This window comes from Anabrus simplex, chromosome 12 (genome assembly GCF_040414725.1).
Source record: "Anabrus simplex isolate iqAnaSimp1 chromosome 12, ASM4041472v1, whole genome shotgun sequence".
NCBI lineage: Eukaryota > Metazoa > Arthropoda > Insecta > Orthoptera > Tettigoniidae > Anabrus > Anabrus simplex.
The window spans coordinates 73,130,042-73,154,152 of record NC_090276.1 but is presented as its reverse complement, the minus strand read 5'-3'; the positions used below and the strand labels follow the sequence as shown (position 1 = coordinate 73,154,152).

Genomic DNA, 24,111 nt, shown 5'->3' with positions numbered 1-24,111 from the left:
AGTAAACAGACTGTTTAGCAGTTCTAACTACTATAACCTCGTAAGACACTGACTTTGGGATAACAAACTGCCCATGAAAACCAAGTCATACTTTGTGCCCATTCTTCACATACAGACTAGAAACATGATGTAGGCCTACACTCAAAGAAAGAGAAAGTAAATTGCAAGCATGTGAAATGAAGTTCCTAAGAACTACCCTCCAAAATAAAAAAATGCAATGACCATGTAAGGAATCGTGACATCAGGATGGAACTGGACTCGATAGAAGAGAAGCTAAGGACTTCGAGACTAACATGGTGTGGACACGTAGAGCGAATGCCTGGCACAAAAACACCACAAGAATATCTAAAAACAACGGTTGAAGGAATGCCAGTGGGAAGACCTAAGAAGATATGGCTACACCAACTGAGAGATGGTGTGGAGGGAAGAGGAGGGAACTGGGAGTCAGTGGTGAGAAAGAAGGCATTTCTGGACAGACAACGATGGCGAAGTCTTGTTCAACACCACCCTACCCAGTACACTTGAGGGGTTCTACGATTATGATGATGTGCCGGAATTTTGTCCCGAGGGAGTTCTTTTACAAGCCAGTAAATCTACAGACACGAGGTTCATGTATCTGAGCACCTTCAAATACCATCGGACTGAGCTAGGATCGAACCTGTCAAGTTGGGCTCAGACGGCCAGCGTCACCATGTTTTGTTTTTGTCCATGTGTCTGCTGCGTATGTCAAAATTGGTGTATAATACAATGAGTATAGAATTTTCTTGCATTTCTCTGGGATGTCCCAGGTCCACATTATACCTCTCACACTTTAAGTAAAGCTGCTCAGCTTGTTTGATTCTCTTCCCAATTTCTTCATTTATTTTCCCATCTTCTGAAATTACACTCCCCAAACATTTGAAGCTTCTCACAACTTCTGTCTCCCATTTACTTCAATATTCCCTCTTCCTTCTCTATTACATTCATCACTACTGTCATTGTCTTCTCCACACTTATTTGCATTCCACATTCTTCTATTTCCCGATTACATACAGTAACTTGTTCTTGTACTTAATTCGTAAGAAATATCCTCTTAGCTCAACTGGTTATATACAGCCACGTATAATTCGCACACTTTTTAGTGATTGATTTTTGTACAGGGGTGAGGAGTAAGGAGGGAGCTCTCCTGGTTCTGGTAATACTGCCAACCGAATGGAAATGAAATCTGAACTTAATCGATAATATGATCAATCGATATGAATTTTCTAAACCTTTATTATCTTAAGCCAACAACTGTGTTACACACACATTATATAACATTTCTCGATGCGAATCTTGTTCCTAGCATGAATTCTATAGTTTGGCTTTGCTGTGTAAACAACAACAGTGCTAGTATGTAAAATGTACGCCAGATGTCGCACAGCGATGCATAAGCAATTCACAGTTTGTGTTTCAAAGGTTACCAATACGAATCTCGACGATAACCGAGGTCGACCGATTCAGCAGTAGGGTGTCCATGTATTACTAAAAGGTGCACGAACTATAGCTGCATTGTGTTTACATTCAGTGAACTGTGTGTTTTATCTAAGAAAACATTTTTTTTTTTTAAAACACTTTATTTTAGCATTCTGTGCAGATCACTTGAATCTAGGAAGTGTAGAGAATTCACTGGTTCCAAGAAATTATATGTTTAGCCAACAGATGGTAGAAGAAGCCTGTTTGAAGGTTGAGCACACCCTACTATGTAAAGTGCAGGAGACAATGTGCGAGTCCAGTACCCTTTTCTACACAAGCCACATACGGTAGTCCGTACAATACATGTACAGTAAATATCCTTACATATAAGGATGTACATAATTAAATGGGTTCAGCATTGCTTTTGTATAAAACTTGCCAAATAACGTGCTTTGTAATCATCGTGTACAAGGAAAATAAATAATTACTTTAAAGGTTGCCATAAGCAACGAAGTACTAAATAAAAGGTGTTTATATATTAGGGCCTTAACATGTTCAACTTCTGTAGTAATACGTCATGCTTTTATAAACTTACCCCATTCCCATGCAATAACAAAAATTTCTGTCATGGGTCTACAGTACGCATTTATACAATGACAAATATTCGTCATGCTGCAGAAGTTGTTCTTCCTGGTTGCCGTGGATACGTATTGTCATTCAATAATTTTCACAATGTACCTTAGAGATAAATTATGAATGTTTGTCATATCACTTGGCGCGAGAACGTAAATAGAACATCACGGTTAACTCATACGATATTGAACATGATAAAATAATACGTTTGGTTACATCGCGCATTCTTATCTGCAAAATATCACTGTAAAATTTGTCACAAATGGAACATAATAATTGCTTTTACACAGATGAAGTGAAAAATCTGCGGCAAATTAAGAAATACCGTCGTTATTACAGAAATATGAATACATACTTAAGGCCTGTAGATAGAACTCCTTTATGTCGAATTCCACTGCTGGTGCCGTCTTTTGTTAATTTCTTGAGGTCCAGGGCTGGCACCGAGGAATGGGAGTGCTATGTCTATGGATTCTCATTATCTTTGTCCATCATGACTAGAGCGGCCAGTTCGAACAGCAAAATGGAGGTGAACAGCATTCACGACGTTATTTCGTTTTTCAATGAAGCAAATGACCATGTTATAGTGAAATGACAAGACCTTAAGCTATTGCCGAAGAAAGGCAGATGTGTGAGCAGGAAGTGTAGAGGCAACTGCACTTTGGTGAGGAAAGAGAGCGGTGGATTACTGGGATTTATTTTTAGGTGCAAAAGGTGCCAGAATTTAAGAAGCCTCGGGAAAGGCACATTTTTTAGCAATTCTAAATTAGACGTGAAAACTATATTCATATCAATGTGGTTATGGGCGTCTAAAACTCGCGTCTTAGCGAGTGCTAATATCCTGAACATGAGGAGGGACTGTGTAGTGCAGCAATACAGATATTTCCGCGACATTTGTTCGTGGAAATTGATAAATGATAAAGATAACTTTCAGTTCGGTGGTGTAGGCACTATTGTTCAGTTGGATGAAAGCGTCATTACCAAAAGGAAATATAATGTTGGAAGAGCAGTTAAGCAGAAATAGATTTTCGGCATTTATAACATTCAAAAGAGGAATGATTATTTATGTGGAAAAAAAAAAAAAAACAACACTGTGATTGGTAATCTGTCTCTATATTTCAGTTCACTAGTCCACACATTCTTATGTACATTGGCCATAGCTTTTTGTCGCCTATTCAATCTTGCATATCACGATACAATTCAGAAAATTATGTCATTTCTTCTTCCTTTACAGCACTACCGTGAATCGACAACTGAAGCAATGAAACGCAAGCAAAGAACTTCAGTGAACACAGACATCCCACACGAAATTGTTGAAAACGTAAGACAAACAAAAGACATATACGTGTGTTACTGTGAGCGTAGCACCAAAAGTACTTGTACAGTAGTAAAGTAGGTATACATAATATTCTCCAAAAATTACAATATTTCTTAATTTACTGCAGATTTTAGACTTCATCTGTGTAAAAGCAATTATTATTCTGTTCCATTTGTGACAAATTTTACAGTGATATTTCGTAGATAGGAATGCGCGACGTACCCATACGTTTTTTAGACAGTGACTACAGTGACACTTTTTCTGAACTAAGTGATGGTGAATTATATTCAGCAGTGGGTTGGCCAAGTGCTGCAAGCACACCCTTAAGATTGCAAACGAAACATTGGAGTCACTTTTCTGTGAAGATAAAACCCACTACAAACAAGAACAGCCAATCCAGAAGGTGCACGGCTTGCTATGACAGTGGCCGAAAAATCCCGCTATGAATGCGATAAGTGCAAGGTGGCATTGCATATTGATGACTGCTTTAAGCTCTACCACACTGTGTTGAACTATTGTTGTGTGTAGTTCTGTACATTGTTGAGATAATTTGTTACAAGTTTAGTGATAGTTATCAATGTAAATTAAATTGCATCTGAATGGGTTAAACAAAGTAAAGTAGGCTATGATAAGAGTAGCATTTCTTCAAGCAACTCTGTTGATACAGTACACAAATACAAACTAACAAATTATTGTGTCAATCCATATGTCACAGCCTATGCAGATGAATGTTTCAACCATTACTTGTAGACTGAAGCAGGTAACTAGAGCCTAGCACAGCCCTGAGTCAACAACGTGGGGAAGTACAAGCCGAGTGAGGGGAAGTGACTTGCGCCCTCATGGACAAGTATATCCAGCTTACAATGGGCAAGCTCTAACACGTGTGGGTTAAAGTAATTAGGTACCGGTACATTTTGATTTACAACTACTAGGCCCATATAGAAATCAATGATGACTTTTCCGAATCGAAACCTCTGAAACAAACTATCGGAGTCCTACTAGGTGACCCTTTAAGTCTTCCACAATAACTACAGCAGATGTGATTCGGTCAATAACCTCTGAGGAGGTTAAAATGCACACCTACACTAACGATGTGGTAAAAGCTTCCATGTCACAAAATGAACTACAGGCAACCTTCAATCGACTGGAAGAATGGGCAGAAAGAATAACTGAAATGTATATTAAAGAAGAAAATACCATGTCACTGACCTTTACAAGAGGAGGAATACGAGGTGCATTTCATCGTAAGACCGGATCGATATTATCTGGAAACCTGCACACTAACATCAAAGGATTGTAGTAGGATTCAAGCCTGTGAAATGAAATTTCTTAGAACTGCCCTCCAAAAGACCTGACTTGATCATGTGAAAAATGATGCGATCCGATCTAACCTAGGTCTAAATGAATCGACGGAGGAAAGACTTAGGTTATCTAAGCTTAAATGGTTTGGGCATGTTAAACGAATGAATAGAACAAGGTTACCATGTGCTTATTTGGAAAAGAGAATAACAGGTAGAAGACCGGCTGGAAGACCAAGAAGAAGATGGATGGACCAACTGAGGGAAGATGTGGAGCAAAGAGGATGGAAGTGGGAATCTGTCTTGGACAACAAAATGTTTTTGAAGAGGCAACTTTGGAAGACGCTCGTTTTCAAACACCTTACCCGGCTCACTGGAAGGGCAAACCGATGATGATGATGATGATGACCGGACCAATACATACAGTGATAGACTTCAAATATCTTGGCGCAACGTTTCAGACACCTAGCTATACATACACCTTGCACATTAAAGGTCAGTGCAGCAATAAAAGCAATGAACGGTATAAAAGCATCTCAGCAGATTATCACTTGGAACAGCCATAAAACTATTCCACATAAAGATATTGCCTGTCACGACATGTCCTACAAAACATCTGGGAATACCTAACAATAAGGCACTTTTTTTAGGACTGGATGCAAGCAAATTATGCACCATGCCATGTAATGGCCAGATTTGTGGTGCACGGTTTGCACCATCTGATATGTGGTAATACAAGACTTCACCAACCAAGATCATCTGAGTTTGCAAACTGTGTGTGGAAGATCACATGATGTAAAGAAAGACATATTTCCCTAACAAAGTTCAGCACCACACACAGCGATGATGATGATAATAATAATAATAATAATAATAATAATAATAATAATAATAATAAAGAGTTCTCTATCTTATATGTGGCCACTGACTGCATTAAATACCGTATCTTCCTGAATACCAACTGCCACCGAATAAGACCCGCACACCTGAATTTCAAACGTCAAAATTTGGAAATAAATAAATCGCATGTTTTCCTACCAATTTCTTGATTTCTGCAAATGTCTCACAAAATTGCTAATTTAGAACACTTTACAAGTAACAAAAACACTAAAACACCAGAATGAGAAATAAAGAGTTCAATGGGTAGAAATTCCGTGCCTAGATGCGTGCACTGGAAAATGGTAAGTCTTACTGAACTTTTTCCGCAATATTTCTGTAAAAAAGAAAGTGCGGGTGGTATTCAGGATTATACGGTACTTCATCTGTCGCAGTTGATAATCACACCTGCCTGTAATGAATTCTGGGTGCAGCCCCATTCTATTATAAATTTCAGCAAATAGCCATGACTGATGACGTGGGTGAAAAAGTCACTGCCCATTATAGTAGCACCCTAGTGTAGGCACTCCAGCATATATGACAACTTCACTAAGAAATATATATGAACTGTACCTTAAAATCCTTTTAGAAGAGAGATGTGTTCATTGCCAATGCCAGGGACCTACCCAGCTCACCCAAAAAGGTATGTTTACTTTTATAGCCTAACATAGCCAAAGTTTTCACGCACCATCGAGCATTAGCCGGCCAGCTAAGAGCACAGTTATTGGCCAACATTACGTCATTCCCGTAATTCCTAACCTGCTGGTTCTGTTACCAACCCGCGCAGAATAAAAACACAGCAAGAAACACGCCACGAAAAATATGTAATTTAGTAGCTGTAACCTATCTTTCCAAATCCAGGCCAACCTCTGCCATGAGAACAGTGGCCCCCTACTCCCTTCGAGAGGCTCTTAACTACCGCTGCAGCGCATGCTGCCCGCATGGTAAGAAAAAAAGTAATTTAATAGCCGTGACTTCTCACTGCAAATCTACGCCAAGCTGTCATGAGAACAGTGGCCCCCTGTGGGGGCCACACTCCTTCCGACAGGCTCTTAACTATCGCCGCGGCGCATACTGCCCGCACGGCAAGAAAAAAGTAATTTAGTGGTTGTAACCTATAACAAATTTTGCAACAACAGTCGGTTCGACATTCCTTTAACAGTTGGCAAAAGTTCCTAGATCACTGGCAGATCGTAAAGGACGCTCCTATCGGCAATCCCGTGAACTAAAAATAAAAGAGCATCACCGGCCGCCGCCTTTCCGTGTAAAGCAAGCGGAGTGAGTGGAGTGCGCACAGTACGGTTATGCCCAATTTCCAAGCCTATATTTTCTTACCATACATACATACATACATACATACATAATCATTATAGACTGTTATGCCTTTCAGCGTTCAGTCAGCAAGCCTCTGTGAATTTACTAAACGTCGCCACAATTCTCGATTTGCAACTAGTGTTGTGGCCCCATTTAGTTCTATACCTCTGATCTTTAAATCGTTAGAAACCGAGTCTAACCATCGTCATCTTGGTCTCCCTCTACTTCTCTTACCCTCCATAGCAGAGTCAATTATTCTCCTAGGTAAACTATTCTCCTCCATTCGCCTCACATGACCCCACCACCGAAGCCGGTTTATGTGTACAGCTTCATCCATCAAGTTCATTCCTAAATTAGCCTTTATCTCCTCATTCCGAATACCCTCCTGCCATTGTTCCCACCTGTTTGTACCAGCAATCATTCTTGCTACTTTCATGTCTGTTACTTCTAACTTATGAATAAGATATCCTGAGTCAACCCAGCTTTTGCTCCCGTAAAGCAAAGTTGGTCTGAAAACAGACCGATGTAAAGATAGTTTCGTCTGGGAGCTGACTTCCTTCTTACAGAATACTGTTGATCGCAACTGCGAGCTCACTGCATTAGCTTAACTACACCTTGATTCAATCTCACTCACTATATTACCATCCTGGGAGAACACACAACCTAAATACTTGAAATTATCCACCTGTTCTAGTTTTGTATCATCCGACAACTGAATTTCTTACCTACTGACATCAATTTAGTCTTCGAGAGGCTAATTTTCATACCATACTCATTGCACCCATTTTCAAGTTCCAAGATATTAGACTGCAGGCTTTCGGCACAATCTGCCATTAAGACCAAGTCGTCAGCATAGGCCAAACTGCTTACTATATTTCCACCTAACGGACAGCAAAGGTGAAAGATTACAGCCTTGTCTAACCTCTGTAAGTACCCTGAACCAAGAACTCATTCTACCATCAATTCTCACTGAAGCTCAATTGTCAACATAAATGCCTTCGATTGATTTTAATAATCTACCTTTAATTCCGTAGTCCGCCAGTATAGTGAACATCTTTTCCCTCGGTACTCTGTCATATGCTTTCTCTAGATGTACAAAACATAAACACAACTGCCAATTCCTCTCATAGCATTTTTCAATTACCTGGCGCATGCTGAAAATCTAATCCTGACAGCCTCTCAGTGGTCTGAACCCACACGTGATTTCATCTAACTTCCTCTCAACAATTGATCGCACCCTCCCTTCCAAGATGCCAGTGAATACTTTGCCTGGTATACTAATCAATGAGATACCTCGATAGTTGTTGCAATCCTTACTGTTCCCTTGCTTATAGATAGGTGCAATTACTGCTTTTATCCAATCTGAAGGTACCTTACCAACACTCCATGCTAATTTTGCTACTCTATGAAGCCATTTCATCCCTGCCTTCCCACTATACTTCACCATTTCAGGTCTAATTTCATCTATTCCTGCTGCCTTATGACAATGGAGTTTATTTACCATTCTTTCCATGTATATAAGTCTCTGGTAAGACCCCAACTAGAGTATGGTTCCAGTGCATGGGACCCTCACCAGGATTACCCGATTCAAGAACTGGAAAAAATCCAAAGGAAAGCAGCTCAATTTGTTCTGGGTGATTTCCGACAAAAATGTTGCAATGTTTGGGTTGGGAAGAATTGAGAGAAAGAAGAAGAGCTGCTCGACTAAGTGGTATGTTCCGAGCTGTCAGCGGAGAGATGGCGTGGAATGACATTAGTAGACGAATAAGTTTGAATGGCGTCTATAAAAGTAGGAAAGATCACAATATGAAGCTAAAGTTGGAATTCAAGAGGACAAACTGGGGCAAATATTCATTTATAGGAAGGGGAGTTAGGGATTGGAATAACTTACCTAGGGAGATGTTCAATAAATTTCCAATTTCTTTGAAATCATTTCGGAAAAGGCTAGGAAAGCAACAGATAGGGAATCTGCCACCTGGGCGACTGCCCTAAATGCAGATCAGTATTGATTGATTGATTGATAATTTCACCAACATCATTTTCCTCCTCCCCATGAGCTTGGCTGTTCGCAACACCACCAGGATGATTTCCTTTTACATTGAGAAGATGTTCAAAATATTCCCTCCACCTCTCCAGTGATTCCCTGGGATCTATTATGAGTTCACCTGAATTACTCAAAACACTGTTCATATCCTTTCTCTCTCCCTTCCTAAGATTCTATATTACTGTCCAGAAAGGTTTCCCTGCTGCTTGACCTAGCTTTTCCAGGTTATTACCAAAATCTTCCCATGACTTCTTTTTGGATTCAACAACTATTTGTTTCGCTCTGTTTCTTTCATCTACGTACAAATCCCTATCTGCCTCGGCCCTTGTTTGGAGCCATTTCTGATAAGCCTTCTTTTTACGTTTACAGGCTGCTCTCACTTCATCATTCCACCAAGATGTTCGCCTTTTCCCATCTTTACACACAGTTGTTCCTAGGCATTCCCTCGCTGTTTCTACTACAGCATCCCTGTATGCCACCCATTCACTTTCTATATGCTGAAATTGCTTACTGTCTACTGTTCGAAACTTCTCACTAATCATATCCATGTACTTCTAATTTCCTTGTCCTGGAGATTTTCTACCCTTATTCGTTTGCAGACAGATTTCACTTTCTCTACCCTAGGCCTAGAGATACTTAGTTCACTACAGATCAGATAGTGGTCTGTATAATCGAAAAATCCGCGAAAAACTCTTACATTCCTAACAGATTTCCTGAATTCAAAGTCTGTTAAGATAGGCCTATAGTCTATTACGGATCTGATACCCCTAGCCTCCCATGTGTAGCGGTGAATAGCCTTTCGTATCCTTCAGTTCTATTCCCAGCTCTCACATTGAAATCACCCATTAGCACTATTCTATCCTTGCTGTTGACCTGACCACAATGTCACTCAATGCTTCATAAAACTTGTCAACTTCATCCTCATCTGCACATTCACATGGTGAATACACAGACACAATTCTTGTCCTAATTCCTCCAACTGACAAATCTACCCACATCATTCGCTCATTTACGGCCTAAGAGAAACTATGTTGCGTGCAATGGTATTCCTGATAAAGAGCCCTACCCCAGACTCTGACCTTCCCTTTCTAACACCCGTCAAGTACACTTTATAATCTCCTATCTCTTCCTCGTTATCTCCCCTTTCCCGAATATCACTTACTCCTAGCACATCCAGATGCATCCTCTTTGCTGACTCAGCAGTTCTACCTTCTTTCTTCCAAAGCAAATATATTTCTGGGGGCAGACTGATGGGTCCGTAGCCTTGGCAATAAATAAATCATACTCCTATGAATAATATAAGGTAAGATATGCATGATTTACCTTTCAAAATAATTTAATTTATGCTGAGGTGCATATTGTACAGTTTTATCATGAGCTGAGAAATCACTGTCATGACCCACTGTGGCCTGACAAGATAAGCAGATCAAATAGACCCTTTTAATACAAGGTTTTGTAAAGTAAGAAAATGTTTTTCCAACATCTTCCAATACAAAACAACAACAACAAAAAAAGAACTGACTTTCTTTGACTTACCGAGATGAAGCTCAAGCACAGGAATGATAAACTAATAATTATCTACACTATTTCTTGATCCATACTTCTGTACCACCAAGATTTAACACACCACCACAACGATTCACAAACCAGAACTCAACCAAAGCCAGATCCTCCAATTAATAATGCACTATCCCTAAATGGGAGTTTCTGGCTATCTACGAAGCACTATTTTTCAAGTTGCTATACTGAGCAACGTGAAAAACACTTCCACATCCACACACTGCACACAAATTAATCCCAAGGACAGGACTTTGCATTAGATCACTCGCTGATTATACCACTGAGAACACTGGCGTGGATTGATGTAACCAGCCTCACCTTGCAGTTAGGCCGGCAGTCATGGTTGATGAAGGCAGCAGGACCAAGCCACAATTGAGCACAGTTCTTGCGACAACTGAACATCACCGAGAAATCATTCTTTCCAGAATGCAAGAGCAATTTCTCTTCCAATTCCGTCAGCTCTGCAATGCAGCCAACCAAGCAAGAGATCTTCTCGTTCTTATACCTGAAAATAAAATAAATTTTAAACAATGCTATACAGATGCTGTGTAGTACAAGCAGCAGCTGTACAAAGTTGACAAGTTCAATTCCTATAACTATTATTTTCAGTTTCATTAGCCTGTGACCTATTTACCGACTCATTCATGTTCACGACTATAAGCTCAAGTAAACAAGGTTACCTAAACATGTTTTCCTGTTTTGGGTCAACCATACATATCCTGATGTATACACAGTTAAAAAACAGATGGTTCAATGAAAGGAAAAGAATAACTCTTCCCAGAAGTGCAAAAGTAAACATTCTTTCTGTACTAGCAAGGGGATATAAGGAAAACCATACTAACCATTTCTTGGTCGCAGATATTTTTGCTCCTTTCTGGCCTTCAAGCGAATACCTATAGCAGGGTTCGATGATAAAGCCCGAGTCCCGATCAAAAACTCGCAGATAACGATAGATCTGGAAAAATATATAGCCTCATAACCATCATATAAGTGATTCCAAAAATTAATTCCATGAAAGTTGAGACATGGAACCTACATGCTCCTCCAACCGTTGTTGCTGTTGTTTTGACTTATTTGGCAGACGAGGCATCCATTCGCCAGAAGTCAACCGACTGTAGGCCTTTTCATAGTCTTGAGTTCGAATGAACTCTTGAATTATTGATTTTAATTCGTCCTTATTGGCCTTTAATGGTCTATATCTGTAACACAAAAACAAAGCAACAGTTATAATGCACATGTAATTAACTCCTCCTTTAAAAAGAATTAACAAATTTTTAGAAATCTCTCTAGATACAGTGAAGTACATACACCCAAACGAGCTTCATATACAACAGATTTGATTCTAACAAATAATTTCTATAATTTCACCAGAGCAGCATAGAACCACTTTGCCATGTTATTGCAACTATGAATAATTTTTCAATGATGCATATATAGCATGCAAGGCAGATAGTTTCAGAAATATTTAAATTATTTTAAAATCTGACTGATAACTGAGCCACATAATCAAACAATTGAAAGAGCCATTAGATCACGTATTATGTTTGAAAACAAAATTATCTAGCGTTCAGTCCCACCACCCGCCTTCAAGTCTATGCATTAAAGGATTATAAACCTCTGTTGGTACTGTATTTTAAGAAGTCTTGCCATTCAGTAACAGGGAAAGTTACATCTGCCATCTAGTAGGCCTAGAGTAAAGCAGAAAGTCGAAATTGAGGAGCAGCCAGCCAGATGGTGTCAAATTGAAATGTCTGCACACGGTAGCTGAGGCCATACGATTATTATTATTATTATTAATGCATATAAAATATTATTGCCGATGAATACTATAAATAATTATGTAAATAATACAGGAAAGCTGCCAGGACCAGGTGATCCTACAAACTTCCATTATTCATTATTGCTGATTAATCGATGATTGAGTTCAAGGGGCATTAACACCACACTAAGGTCAGGAAGGAACAGTTCTGTCCCTCCAAGGAAAGGAGGGGGGGGGGGAAGGGTTAAGGAAGCAAAGATTTGCAAAGGTGTGAAAACAAAACACTCACAAAACTAGTGTGGTTGTAAAAGAACCAGGAAATTTGGATGCTAAGGATGAGAGACAGGTGTTGCAGAAGTACTGTACAGCGAAACCCTGATAATTGAAATGACCCCATATGATACCTTCCTATACCCATTTCTATCCACACTGACATTTCAATAAGTAGTGTCACACTCAAACATTTCAACAAGCCACGAAAGGATATTTTAAAGACTTTTAATGATTCACATTTATCCATGCATCTTTTTAATTATTGTAATACTTTTCAGTATGTACAAAATATCATATGCCAATTTTCATGGCAAAATTTTGAAAATACTCATTAAAAAATGGTATTTTTTTGTAGGTGAAGTTGGACCAAAATGAGCCAGAAACATATAGTTTTTTATATAATGACTATACGAACATACTGAATACATGAAACTTAGAAGTTTATGTTCTATTAAGGAATAAAAGTTCTTTACGGATAGAATAGTTTTTATTTTCCACCTAAGATCAATATGAATCTTAATGAGGCAGTTGCATTAATAGTGGAGAAACTCGCTACCCTCAAAATTTTACTTGCACAAGACTACATTAGCATGTTCAGTGATCATCTGGCTAAATTAGTCTCTCTACATATTACTACTATGAATCCCAGGTGTAGGGGTAATGAGCCTGCTTCTTACCCACAAGCCCTCAGCTTGATTCCCGATTAGTCCATGGATTGGTTACACTTTATTAGTATTAACAAACTTGACCATTTTCGGTTCCTATTAGATAAGAAGAAGGGATCCGTGTGTCGAATACAATTATAGGCATTTTGTACTTGTTTTTAGATAACAAGTTTTGAATTTTTGGATGCTTCAACAAACGTTTCAGACAATAGCATTCAACATAGCTAAAAAACTGGAATGCTGCACTTAGTGAATGGTACTCTATTTGCACAAGTGGAAGGGTTTTAATGCTGAACAAATTTTCTCAAGAAAGAAAATGAAGATATGTTTTCGGCAATGACAAGAAACAGAACTGTCGAGATTTTAATGTGTTTTTTTAAATATAGATATTTTAATGAGTCAGATTTATTTTAAGGTTTTGTGTGTTTTACATTTAAGTATCTCCTTAGGGATTTTCACATATCACTGAATAAGAGAACATATCTATTTTCTCGAAACATGTATAATGGTGGTATGAATTAGTAAGCTGTATATACCAATTGTATTGACAGGCTGACCATTATTAGCCCCGTTTCTCACAGGTTGATGAACACTTTCTTGGTTTGTTCACATTTTTAGGAACCTGAAAATTGTGTTGATCAAAATTATGTGAAGTGATACCTTAAGTAGATGAGAGGAGATCCTTTTTTTTTTTTTGCTTTACGCCGCACTGACACAGATAAGTCTTATGGCGACGATGGGATAAGAAAGGGCTAGGAGTGAGGAGGAAGCGGCTGTGGCCTTAATTAAGGTAGCCTACAGCCCTAGCATTTGCCTGGCGTGAAAATGGGAAACCACGGAAAACCATCTTCAGGGCTGCTAACAGTGGGATTCGAGCCCACCATCTCTCAAATGCAAGCTCACAGCTGCTCGACTATAACCGCACGGTCACTCCGACTTATATGCCCCACAGTTCTTTCAAAAGACCCTCACAGTAACTAACATCTACATTTTGTAATGCATGCTATAGGCTAAAGCTATGTATTTACAAAATTAGAAGCGGGGACAGAACTGGAAGATTAATTAAGGCCACAGCTGTTAGCTTCCCAATACTAGCCCTTTCCGATTCTTGCATTGCCGAAAACCTTCAATGTGTTGACGCAACGTTAAACCAGCAGAAAAAAAGAAGTCGGAATGAGGAGAGAGAGAGAGAAGCAAATAATACAGTGAGGAAAAAAACAAAATGAAAATAAACTGTAAGCACATTCCTTGTAAGATTGACTAACTCCATTATTTGGTAATAGGCTATATAGACAGTAATATGGAAAGGAACACAAAATGGAGGAGGGGGGACCTCCAGGCTAAATATGACATCAGTGTGACAGAAAGAGGTGAAAAGGACAATTATGAAAACACAAAGGGCAAGAACAGTCTCTACATCTTCAAACTTATTGGCTCTCTCCTAATCAAGCGCAGTTGTTCTACATTGATTTCTTCTCAACTCTCGACTAGCTCATTTCTGCTTCCCAGCTTCATCAGAACAGCAGGCCATCTAGACGGATCTTCAATTTTGATGTAGGGAAGTGTTGGATAAGAAGAAAGCCAGATAAAAGATAAAAACACTAATTTAAATTTTTTTTTACATGTACACACTCAAAATAAATAACTGTAACACATAAGACATGGTATATCTATAGATAATGGATAATCATTAACACACAACACCACAATGCTGCACCAATACACAAGACTCCAGACTAAATATGTCCAATAATGTTGGTTGGGAACCATTCCAGTATAAATGATAAGAAAACAATAGTAAAATGTAATTATTTTTGTATCAAAAACCTGCAATGGTATGGACAGCATTTAACTTTACCACTGCTTGGCTATCTGAGGGAAGAAAAATTATACAACACGTCAATCACACCTGTAGAACTCTGCGACTGGTATAGCTGGTAACCCCAACATGGTGTTGGTTTGGTCAACAAGGCTTCCCTGCCCCACGTTCGATTCCAAGCCATGTCAAGGATTTTTACCTGGATCTGAGGGCTGGTTAGAGGTCTACTCAGTCTACATGAGAACTAATGACGAGCTCCCACGAGCTCCAGGAAGCCGAAGCCAAACATAATGGCTAAGAGGATTTGTTGCGGTGACCCACATAATCCACAGGCCTTTGTGCTGAGTAGCAGTCGCTTGGTAGGCCAAGGTCCATCAAGGCTGTAGCACAATGGAAATCGGGCCAACTCTGTACTCAGTTTTATTTAGTAGACAAGTATTACTTCATCTTTCTCCTTTTGCATAGTTTAATTTTTCCTGGTCTTCTTTCATAATCTAACATAGATGTATCACATTCCCCTTGCTCATAGTCTAAGAAGCACTGGGTTAATAACAGCCAAATGAAACTTTAAAAAGAGACAGACCACAGTTAGCTAACATCTGACCATTCTCCCAGCAAAAATATTAGACTGCCAGGCAAGATGAAGCTGAACACTCGCTGCTATTACATGCAGAATTCCATCCCAAATAGGTCAGCGAGGTATCTAGCAGAAACGGTTATCCGAAGGGCTTTATATTTAGAACTGTGTTACCTATGGGCAATACAGACCTGATGGGTCTTGGCCTACTAAGCGACCCCTGTTCAGCCCAAAGGTAAACAGTCAATGCAACGAATCCTTTCGGCCATTATTCTTGGCTTTCTAGGCTGGGGCTGCTATCTCACCGTAAGAGATATCTCCTCAATTGTGATCAAGTAAGAGAGATCATGGACTTACCATGGAGAGTTACTGTCCGGAAAACGCCAGTACATACAGAATGGTATCAGCTTAAACAACAAAGTCCTTGGGTCACAATACTCAGTCATGAGTGAAACGACTGGAGAGAGAGAGAGAGAGAGAGAGAGAGAGAGAGAGAGACTGAGTGGACCTCAAACCAGCCCCCAGATTCAGGTAAAAGTCACTGACCTGGTTAGGAATCAACCCCAGGATCTACTGGTTAGAGGTAGGCTCCCTAACCTAAAACTACAGGGCCTGGTCAGGTACAGAATACCTGGAAAGCAATCAATTATAGTAAAATAGGAACACATATTACAATAAACAATATGACTGATTAGTGTGGTAAGAGGAAGCAACATAAATAAGACTGGGGCAAAGACAATCTGTACATCTTTTCAGCCAGGAAACAGAAATAAGTTCATCAGTGTCTGAGAAGAAAACCGGAAGAATAACTGGGATTGTCGATCAGACGAGCCTATCCACGTGAAGACTGCAATCTAATGAAAATCCTTATTCTTTCATATTTTTTCTCTCTTCTTTCTGTTGTTTCCTCTTTTCAGAATGACCCGTTCCTGCATTTATTTTAATGTGTGATTCTACACAAGATACTATCATTCTATGTGTGCCTTTCCAGTACTTAAAAGCAAGAATATGTATAGAATCTTCAGATAATGTTAGTCAATAGCAGGAATTAATTGGGCACTCAAATTAACTTTTGCCAGTAATTATGACGTAAGAGTGCTTCAAGGTGTACCGGAACATAACCAGCCACTAACAGTGATATAAAGGATGCAGCACAACCTTGCCATCCCTAACTTGACCTCATGTACAGTAGTTTTTGGTAGACCAGAATCCACCCTGTAACTCTCTTCTTTATTTTATGTCGCATCAACACAGATAGGTCTTATGGCGACGATAGGATAGGAAACGGGCTAGGAATGGGAAGGAAGCGGCCGTGGCCTTAGTTAAGGTACAGCCCCAGCATTTGCCTGGTGTGAAAATGGGAAACAATGGAAGACCATTTCAGGGCTGTCGACAGTGGGATTCAAACCCACTATGTTCCAGATGCAAGCTCACGGCCGTGCACCCCTAACTGCACTGCCAACTCGCCCAGTCATCCATCCTGTAACTAACAGTAATTATCAGGTGTTAATAATAATCACTCCATGTGAGATTTGTGATGGACAAGGTGGAGGTGGGACTACTCCGGGTACTCTGGTTTTCCCTGTCATCTTTCATTCCAGCAACACTCTCCAATATCATTTCATTTATCACTCACTGACCACTGCCCCAGAGGAGAGCGACAGGCTTCGGCAGCCGGCACAATTCCCATCCTCGCCGCTAGATAGGGGCTTCATTCATTCCATTCCTGACCCAGTCAAATGACTGGAAACAGGCTGTGGATATTCATATTCAATAATAATCATAGTCTATGCCTCAACTACCATGAGCAGGCATTTTTATTTGACACCATTTAAGCTGCCTGAATGTACCAGTACCAGATGACAGGGAAACAAATGTCTATTGGTTGATCAATACCTAATTAATTCTGTCAGGTAAACACTTCATGTGTCATCCGAGATCTCTTAGCTGCTGACTTCGGACATGGTATGACATGGAATGCCATATGGATGCTTCTTCCACCCTTCAAAAAATCTGACTAACCGTGAACTTGGGATCCAGACGCCGACATTTTGTGCCTGATCAACGCAGGGAACATAAGGTAAGGAGCCTTTATCACTGACAGTAATTTTCATTATTACTACAATATTATCATCATCAACCACATCAAGTGTTCACAAATTGCCAGCTATCAAAAATCAGCACTGATCTATGACTTGCATGGGCGAGAAGAGAGTGAGAAAGGAATGACACTAGGGAACTTTCAACTACAGAAACCCTTGCCTCACAGGTCTGACTCTTTTCAACATATTGAAAAAAGTGCTACTCATACTGATTATAAAACTCACCCACTGGGAATTGATGTTTATAGAAACAGGTTACCGGTACTTCCTGTGGCAATGTATAAGATGAACGTCCAATTCTACTAACGACAAAATGTAATCGTTAGTACAAGAATTTACAAAATGACATTGATTGTAAAAATGAAGTAGGCTATATCTTCCAAGAAAGAAATAGGTATGGAAATTTTTAAAATACTGCACCCCTTTTCATTCTACCCTCAGAACTGTATTACGATACATTTTCTATATTTTCCACAGTATAATAATAATTTTGTGTGGCTATTTCTAGCCAAGTGCAGCCCTTGTAAGGCAGACCCTCTGATGAGGGTAGGCAGCATCTGCCATGTGTGGGTAATTGCGTGTTATTGTGGTGGAAGGTAGTGTTATGTGTGGTGTGTGAGTTGCAGGGATGTTGGGGACAGCACAAACACTCAGCCTCCAGGCCACTGGAATTAACCAATGAAGGTTAAATTCCCCGACCCAGCCGGGAATCGAACCTGGGACCCTTTGAACCAAAGGCCAGTACGCCGACCATTCAGCCAACGAGGCGGACTTTTCCACAGCAGGCCTACAAGATCAGCTTATGAGAGGTGTGCTCTCGTTTTGGGTAAAAGTTTCCCCACCTTAATTAAGGTATAGCCCCAGCATTTGCCTAGTGTGAAAATGGGAAACAACGGAAAATAGTGAGGTTCAAACCTACTTACTCCCATACGCAAGCTCACAGCCACGCAACCCTAACCGCACTGCCAACTCGCCCGGTCATCCATCCTGAAACTAACTGGCTTAGATTTGAACCCAAAATGGCAAAATGGAATGTTTCCTGGCACAAATCATGCTACTTGGAAAGGTGAATCATATAACTCTTGTCTCACGACTTCTAGGAAAGTGACGTTTTGACTGCCAAGGCCACGGAACCACCTGCCGACCCTCTCCCGAAAATGTTCAGTTTTATACGTTAACATAAATCTTGTGACATTTTGCATACCTTTGCTGCTACTGGCTGATATGTAATGTGACATTACTCCCAGAATCCAACGCAGACAGAGTCATTAACAAACTACGTCACAATAAAAAAACCTAAACCATTTGTGATAAATTATTGTACACACGCCTAAACAAATGTCGCTAGGCTTGACCCAAGTTCCAAGTTGGCAGCCTTGTGTAGTGTGCTGTAATCTTGTGCGAGTCATGGCAGGTTGGATTTTTAACTGCTCATTATGAACAATGCATAATAATAAAGAGGAAAAGCTCACAATGTGCAGGAATATTTTTTACACTCATCAGCTCAAGTACCTCCATTAGTGAACATATTCTACAATCTCCAGCTCATAAGGGCTATCCATTACTGTACTATTAACTCTCAAATCACACCACGAATTACAATGAAACAGAAGCTCTGTGCATTACCTGATGTTCATTTTATGGGTAACAAATCCAAGAAATGGATCCAACACCAATGACGTCGCAAGGTCATCATTTTCAGACAACTCCCTAGGCGACATTCCAGTCGGCTGCATCTTTGGAAATAACGGGCGGGAGGCCTGGTCCACAACCATTCTGACCCTCTGTTAAAAAATAAGTATGATAAATGAAAAAAATAATCTAAATTCTTAATTTAGATTATTAATTGATTATATGAGGCTAACACATTTATAATTAAGTTACTAGGATCACTTTATGACACTTCTAACCTGATGCTTTCTCTTCTCATTTACTTCAGTTTCCAGGTACATTCGAAGTAGATTTCATTTCTGTGTAACAAAGACTTATGCATTTTAAAAATCAAATATTTGAGTCCATAAAGAATTCAGATTTAAAATACCAAATATTTACCATGGTTCCTAGGTCACATTTAACAAACTATGAGCATATACGAACATAAGTAATCACGTGTGTTATAAGTAGCCTAAGAAACATTTGATATTTATTTCTAAAATTATATTCCAATAACAACTTCCTTCCTCAAACATTAAAGCAATTTGTTCGATGTCTGACATGAACATCTTGAGGAAAAGCTGCCTTTGTTCACGCTGTAAATCATGAGGAAATTGTACCCCAGGTATGTTAATGTAACAGTACACCATAACCAACCTATATTAAATTCCCGACGCGTACATCTACATTTGTTTACATTAATACTAGGTGAATACGTCAAACATCTCTATATTTACGTTAGGTAGAAATCTAATTACGTCACAATGCTAGTGTCGCGTTGCAATGTTGGTATGCTCTACCCTACTTTTGTAGCAAGGACCATTTGACAATTCCGAGAAAAATGGACCTGGAAATAATTCAATAATCTAATTACAAATTGCAGCCTTCCTTTATCATACTGCAAATAATTCGCACAAACTAGACGTTAATATCACATTGACCTTTAAAAATGTGAGGATACTAACGACTATTCCAACAATATTACCGCACCCCCTGTTTGACACTCCCCCCTCACAAAGAGTACAACGTTAAATTCAACAACGTGAACTTGTCAACGAAACTAATCATCAAATAAACGAGTTACTTTCAGGGTAATCATTTCATTTCCTTGATCTTAAGACCCTAACGGCATAAAAATGTCACATAAAAAAGTTCGTTAAAGAGTTCAATGGCTACATGGCCCTAACACGAATGCGTCATTTCTAAAAACAATATCACCAAATTACACTCTCCTGCTTACCTATAAAGTACTAATTATTACACTATGATGTTATATCTTTAATCAGCTTCCCATTAAATAGCCGTACACGAAATATTTATCACGCATTATACGAAAATCTTTACAGTATCCCGCTTCCTCAGAGACGCTTGAAATCAATCATGGCAGCCGACCGCATCACTCAATAAAGAAACAACAGCTGATCTATATGGTTAATTGTTTAGATATATTAGCACTAAATTATAGTTCCTTCCTGAAATACTCTAGTTACTTACTTAAAAATACATATTCTAAACATCGCATGCTATTTACAACTCGAGGAGACACTAATTGTCGCAGAACTACACACACTTGCGCGGAGGAATTTAGAAACGCAGAGCCCCTGAATAAGCGTGATATTCTCGTTTACGTGTCTTGTCGATGATCGCTTTCCATACGGACAATTTTTTGATTATCAATAGCTGCAGTTCAATCTTAACTAATTTGAACTCATGAATATTTGTATGTCATTCTAGTCAATTAGATGTTTTCATATTATATCGTTGCACTGCTTCTGTTGGGGAAGAATGTAATGCAAATCTTACCGTCAAAATGTCTTATATCCTGTTACAGACGTCAACTTCTCGGCCATCTTATTGCACCCTCCCCATGTATGGATCCAAACAATTTAAAGGGACAATATGAAGCTTGCCAGGGAAAACGGGTATGAGGCAGAAAATGTTCAAAATAAGATAAATCCACGGTGTGAGTCCTTGAGGGGATTTCGATCTTTGGTCTAAGTAGTATATAAAGTCAGAATTAAACTAAGCTTAGGCCTATTTGTAAGTTTACAGTATTTCATTCCGTCCAACAGTACAAGTACGCTATGTGAGTGAAAAGTACAAGTTATTGTCCGACTTCTACCTTTTTTCCCTGGCAGCGTAGATATTTTGCTGTTACGTCAATTAATGGGAAAATAGTAACAGAGGGCCGATGACCTAGATGTTAGGGCCGTTCAAATAACATGCATCGAAAATAACGGAAACGTGTCCCTAACATAGTAGCATTACTTCCCTCTAATTTATGTTTGAAGGACAAATAAGGTTCAAGTTGATATTGCTAAATATGCTAGGGAATCTGGAATGTACTACTGTATATGAGAAGTACCATAGTCGAGTATTAAAATTATATAATTTTATTTAATAAATAAATACACAAATATCACCCGCCCGCCTTGAAGCACACGGCGGTTGTATCTAACGTAAAAGTACATGTTTAGACTGCAATAAGCCGGTTGCTAAATGGGAATATCTAGAAAGCAGGATACATCAGGATAGTACAATATAGGAACTCATGTCTAATGAAATTCTTACTTGGTTCTATCTATAGTCATGGATATCGTTAAAGAATTGCATCCTCCACTTTAAATGAAAAAATAAAATTATCTTTTTCTTCTTTGTATCGTGCTTTCAAGAGATATTCCATTGCTTGTTCATTCTGACTCAACGAATAGTTTGCAGCTGCTTTTTGATAAATGTGCAAGAGTTTGGTTCCTTCCCTCAGTCTTTGAGCTCTTTCATCAGAAGAAGTGAATGATTCTAAAAGAAGTTCTATATTTGGAGCAATGCTTGGTGGAAATACACTAGATGGTATTTCAGTCACACTTTCTGTGACAGAATCACTGCCAAATTCACTGCTTCTCATCAGCGTCTTTACCGAACGAGAAGTTGTTGGTTTGCATTTACACCTTACTCTCTGGAATCGGGTAATAGACCTTCGTTTTGAACGTTCAGAGGACTTGATTGATGAGGTGGAGGTCCATATGCAGAACGCTGAAAGCAGACGCCGTATTAGGTTTGGCTCAGTGCTGACTGTTGATTTTGCTGTGTCATTATTTATCATTGTATTTAACTTCTTGAAATTATTTACACCATGGGCTCTAACCCCTGTTGACATAAAAAGAAAAAAACATCTTCATATTAATTGGTGGTTGCTACTCATATTACAGATAGCAATAAGAAATTGTAACAAGGGAGGTGAAAGAAAGGAATTGTACATCAATTGGAAGGCTCTAGTGCCTGCATCAGGTAACTTGAATCACGCTGCAGGAGAGACAGAAAGCTGTACTTTGTTAAATATTTTTAATATTTTTAAATATTAACCCGATACTTTGATTTTATATCGGACTAGCTGATGTACCCATGCTTCGCTACGGAATTCTCAGGAGGATTGTCTTTGTGGTTTTCCCAACTGAAGTCAACATAGGTCATTACAATGATGTCAGTAGGAATGTAGCAATTAAAAGCAATGTCATCATATAAAATACTCGATCAAATGAAAAACTACACATTTTCTCACTTTTAACAAACAGTACTGCAGTGCCGATCTAACAGTCCAAAGTTCCAGTGCTGAAATAACCAGGCCGCAGACAACCGTGAACACTAGTCTGCCATTGTTCCATTAAATGTGCACTCTGCTCATTTCAATCAGCCCCTCAGAATACGGATTGATTAGCTGGAATGCTATGATGAACGAGTGTGTTATGTACCATTAGTATCAGAAAATTTATGAACCAGAGGAATGGCATGCTAAGGAAGGGAGAGATCTAACTCCCCAGCTACTTCCTGCCAATATTCAGGCAGGCTGTTATACTCGGTACGCAGCAGTAATCCCATCTGTCGGAGATTAAATGCAACAGAAGACACAAAGCACATCACAACAATGATCAATGTAATGTTGATCAATTTTATGAGCTTTCTATGTTATAGAAGTTCACAATTAGTTTTGTTTCAACTGTGTGATATTAGGGCGTCTTATAAAGTTATTTATAGCGTAGGCCTAGACTGTAGTTCCTTATTCCCCGACTTAACATACCGATTTTCATTAAATTCTGTTTACCTATTTTCTCACGACTTGGTGCTGATATGGACTTAGCAACAAAAATCCAAATTTATGAATGTCTCCGTTATCATAGCTGGTACAGTAAAATAAGACATAAATGATCGGAAATTTAATACTATATAACGTTAGTTATGTAGTATTTATTGATAGGACCACTAATAATATACAGTAAACTACCATTTCACTCAGTGTAAATAAAAATATTTATACCCTAGATTGTAGCGACTTAGTCCCAGACTTTACATACCCGTTTTCATTCAATTCTCTTCAGCTGTTTTCTCAGTCGAGAAAATGTCTGCTGGCACCTGTAAAAATATCTGTTATATAGGGTGGTTGTGGCATCATACACAACCATTAACCCAGCTCAAGGGTGATAGGGTCACCGTCTCTATCCTTCACTTGAGTAATTCTTGTCTGGCGCATCCACGTTGCGGAGGTGGGTATCCTCCACATCAATAGGTCGGTGTGAAGGAGAGCTAAGTTCAGACAGGGACCCAGTCTTGCGGGTTATAACATGGAACCCATGCCCAAGGTTACGGATGAAGACCTTAACAGAATCTTAGGCAGAGAAGGAGACCTTTGGAATGGCAAAGATGGTGGATGAGGCAACCCATCCTCTCTGGGGAAAATTAAGAGGAAACCACTGCCTTGTGGAGAAGAGGAATCTTCAAAGGCTAAAGGAGTAAACCC

The 24,111-nt window shown here is 39.2% G+C and overlaps 1 protein-coding gene across 1 annotated transcript in view; it reads right to left on the bottom strand.

The window, feature by feature from the left end:
• Window positions 1–20,883, bottom strand: part of Hmt4-20 (Histone methyltransferase 4-20) — a 68,247-nt gene extending 47,364 nt beyond the window's left edge. Inside the window, exons 1-6 of the mRNA XM_067156070.2 lie at window positions 20,817–20,883; window positions 19,580–19,639; window positions 19,296–19,453; window positions 11,511–11,673; window positions 11,317–11,429; window positions 10,793–10,979 (exon numbers count right to left, since the gene is read on the bottom strand). Of these exons, the coding sequence (XP_067012171.2) occupies window positions 10,793–10,979; window positions 11,317–11,429; window positions 11,511–11,673; window positions 19,296–19,453; window positions 19,580–19,621 (663 nt within the window). The 5' untranslated portion in view covers window positions 19,622–19,639; window positions 20,817–20,883. The remainder of the gene's footprint in view (window positions 1–10,792; window positions 10,980–11,316; window positions 11,430–11,510; window positions 11,674–19,295; window positions 19,454–19,579; window positions 19,640–20,816) is intronic.
• Window positions 20,884–24,111: the final 3,228 nt, after the last annotated feature.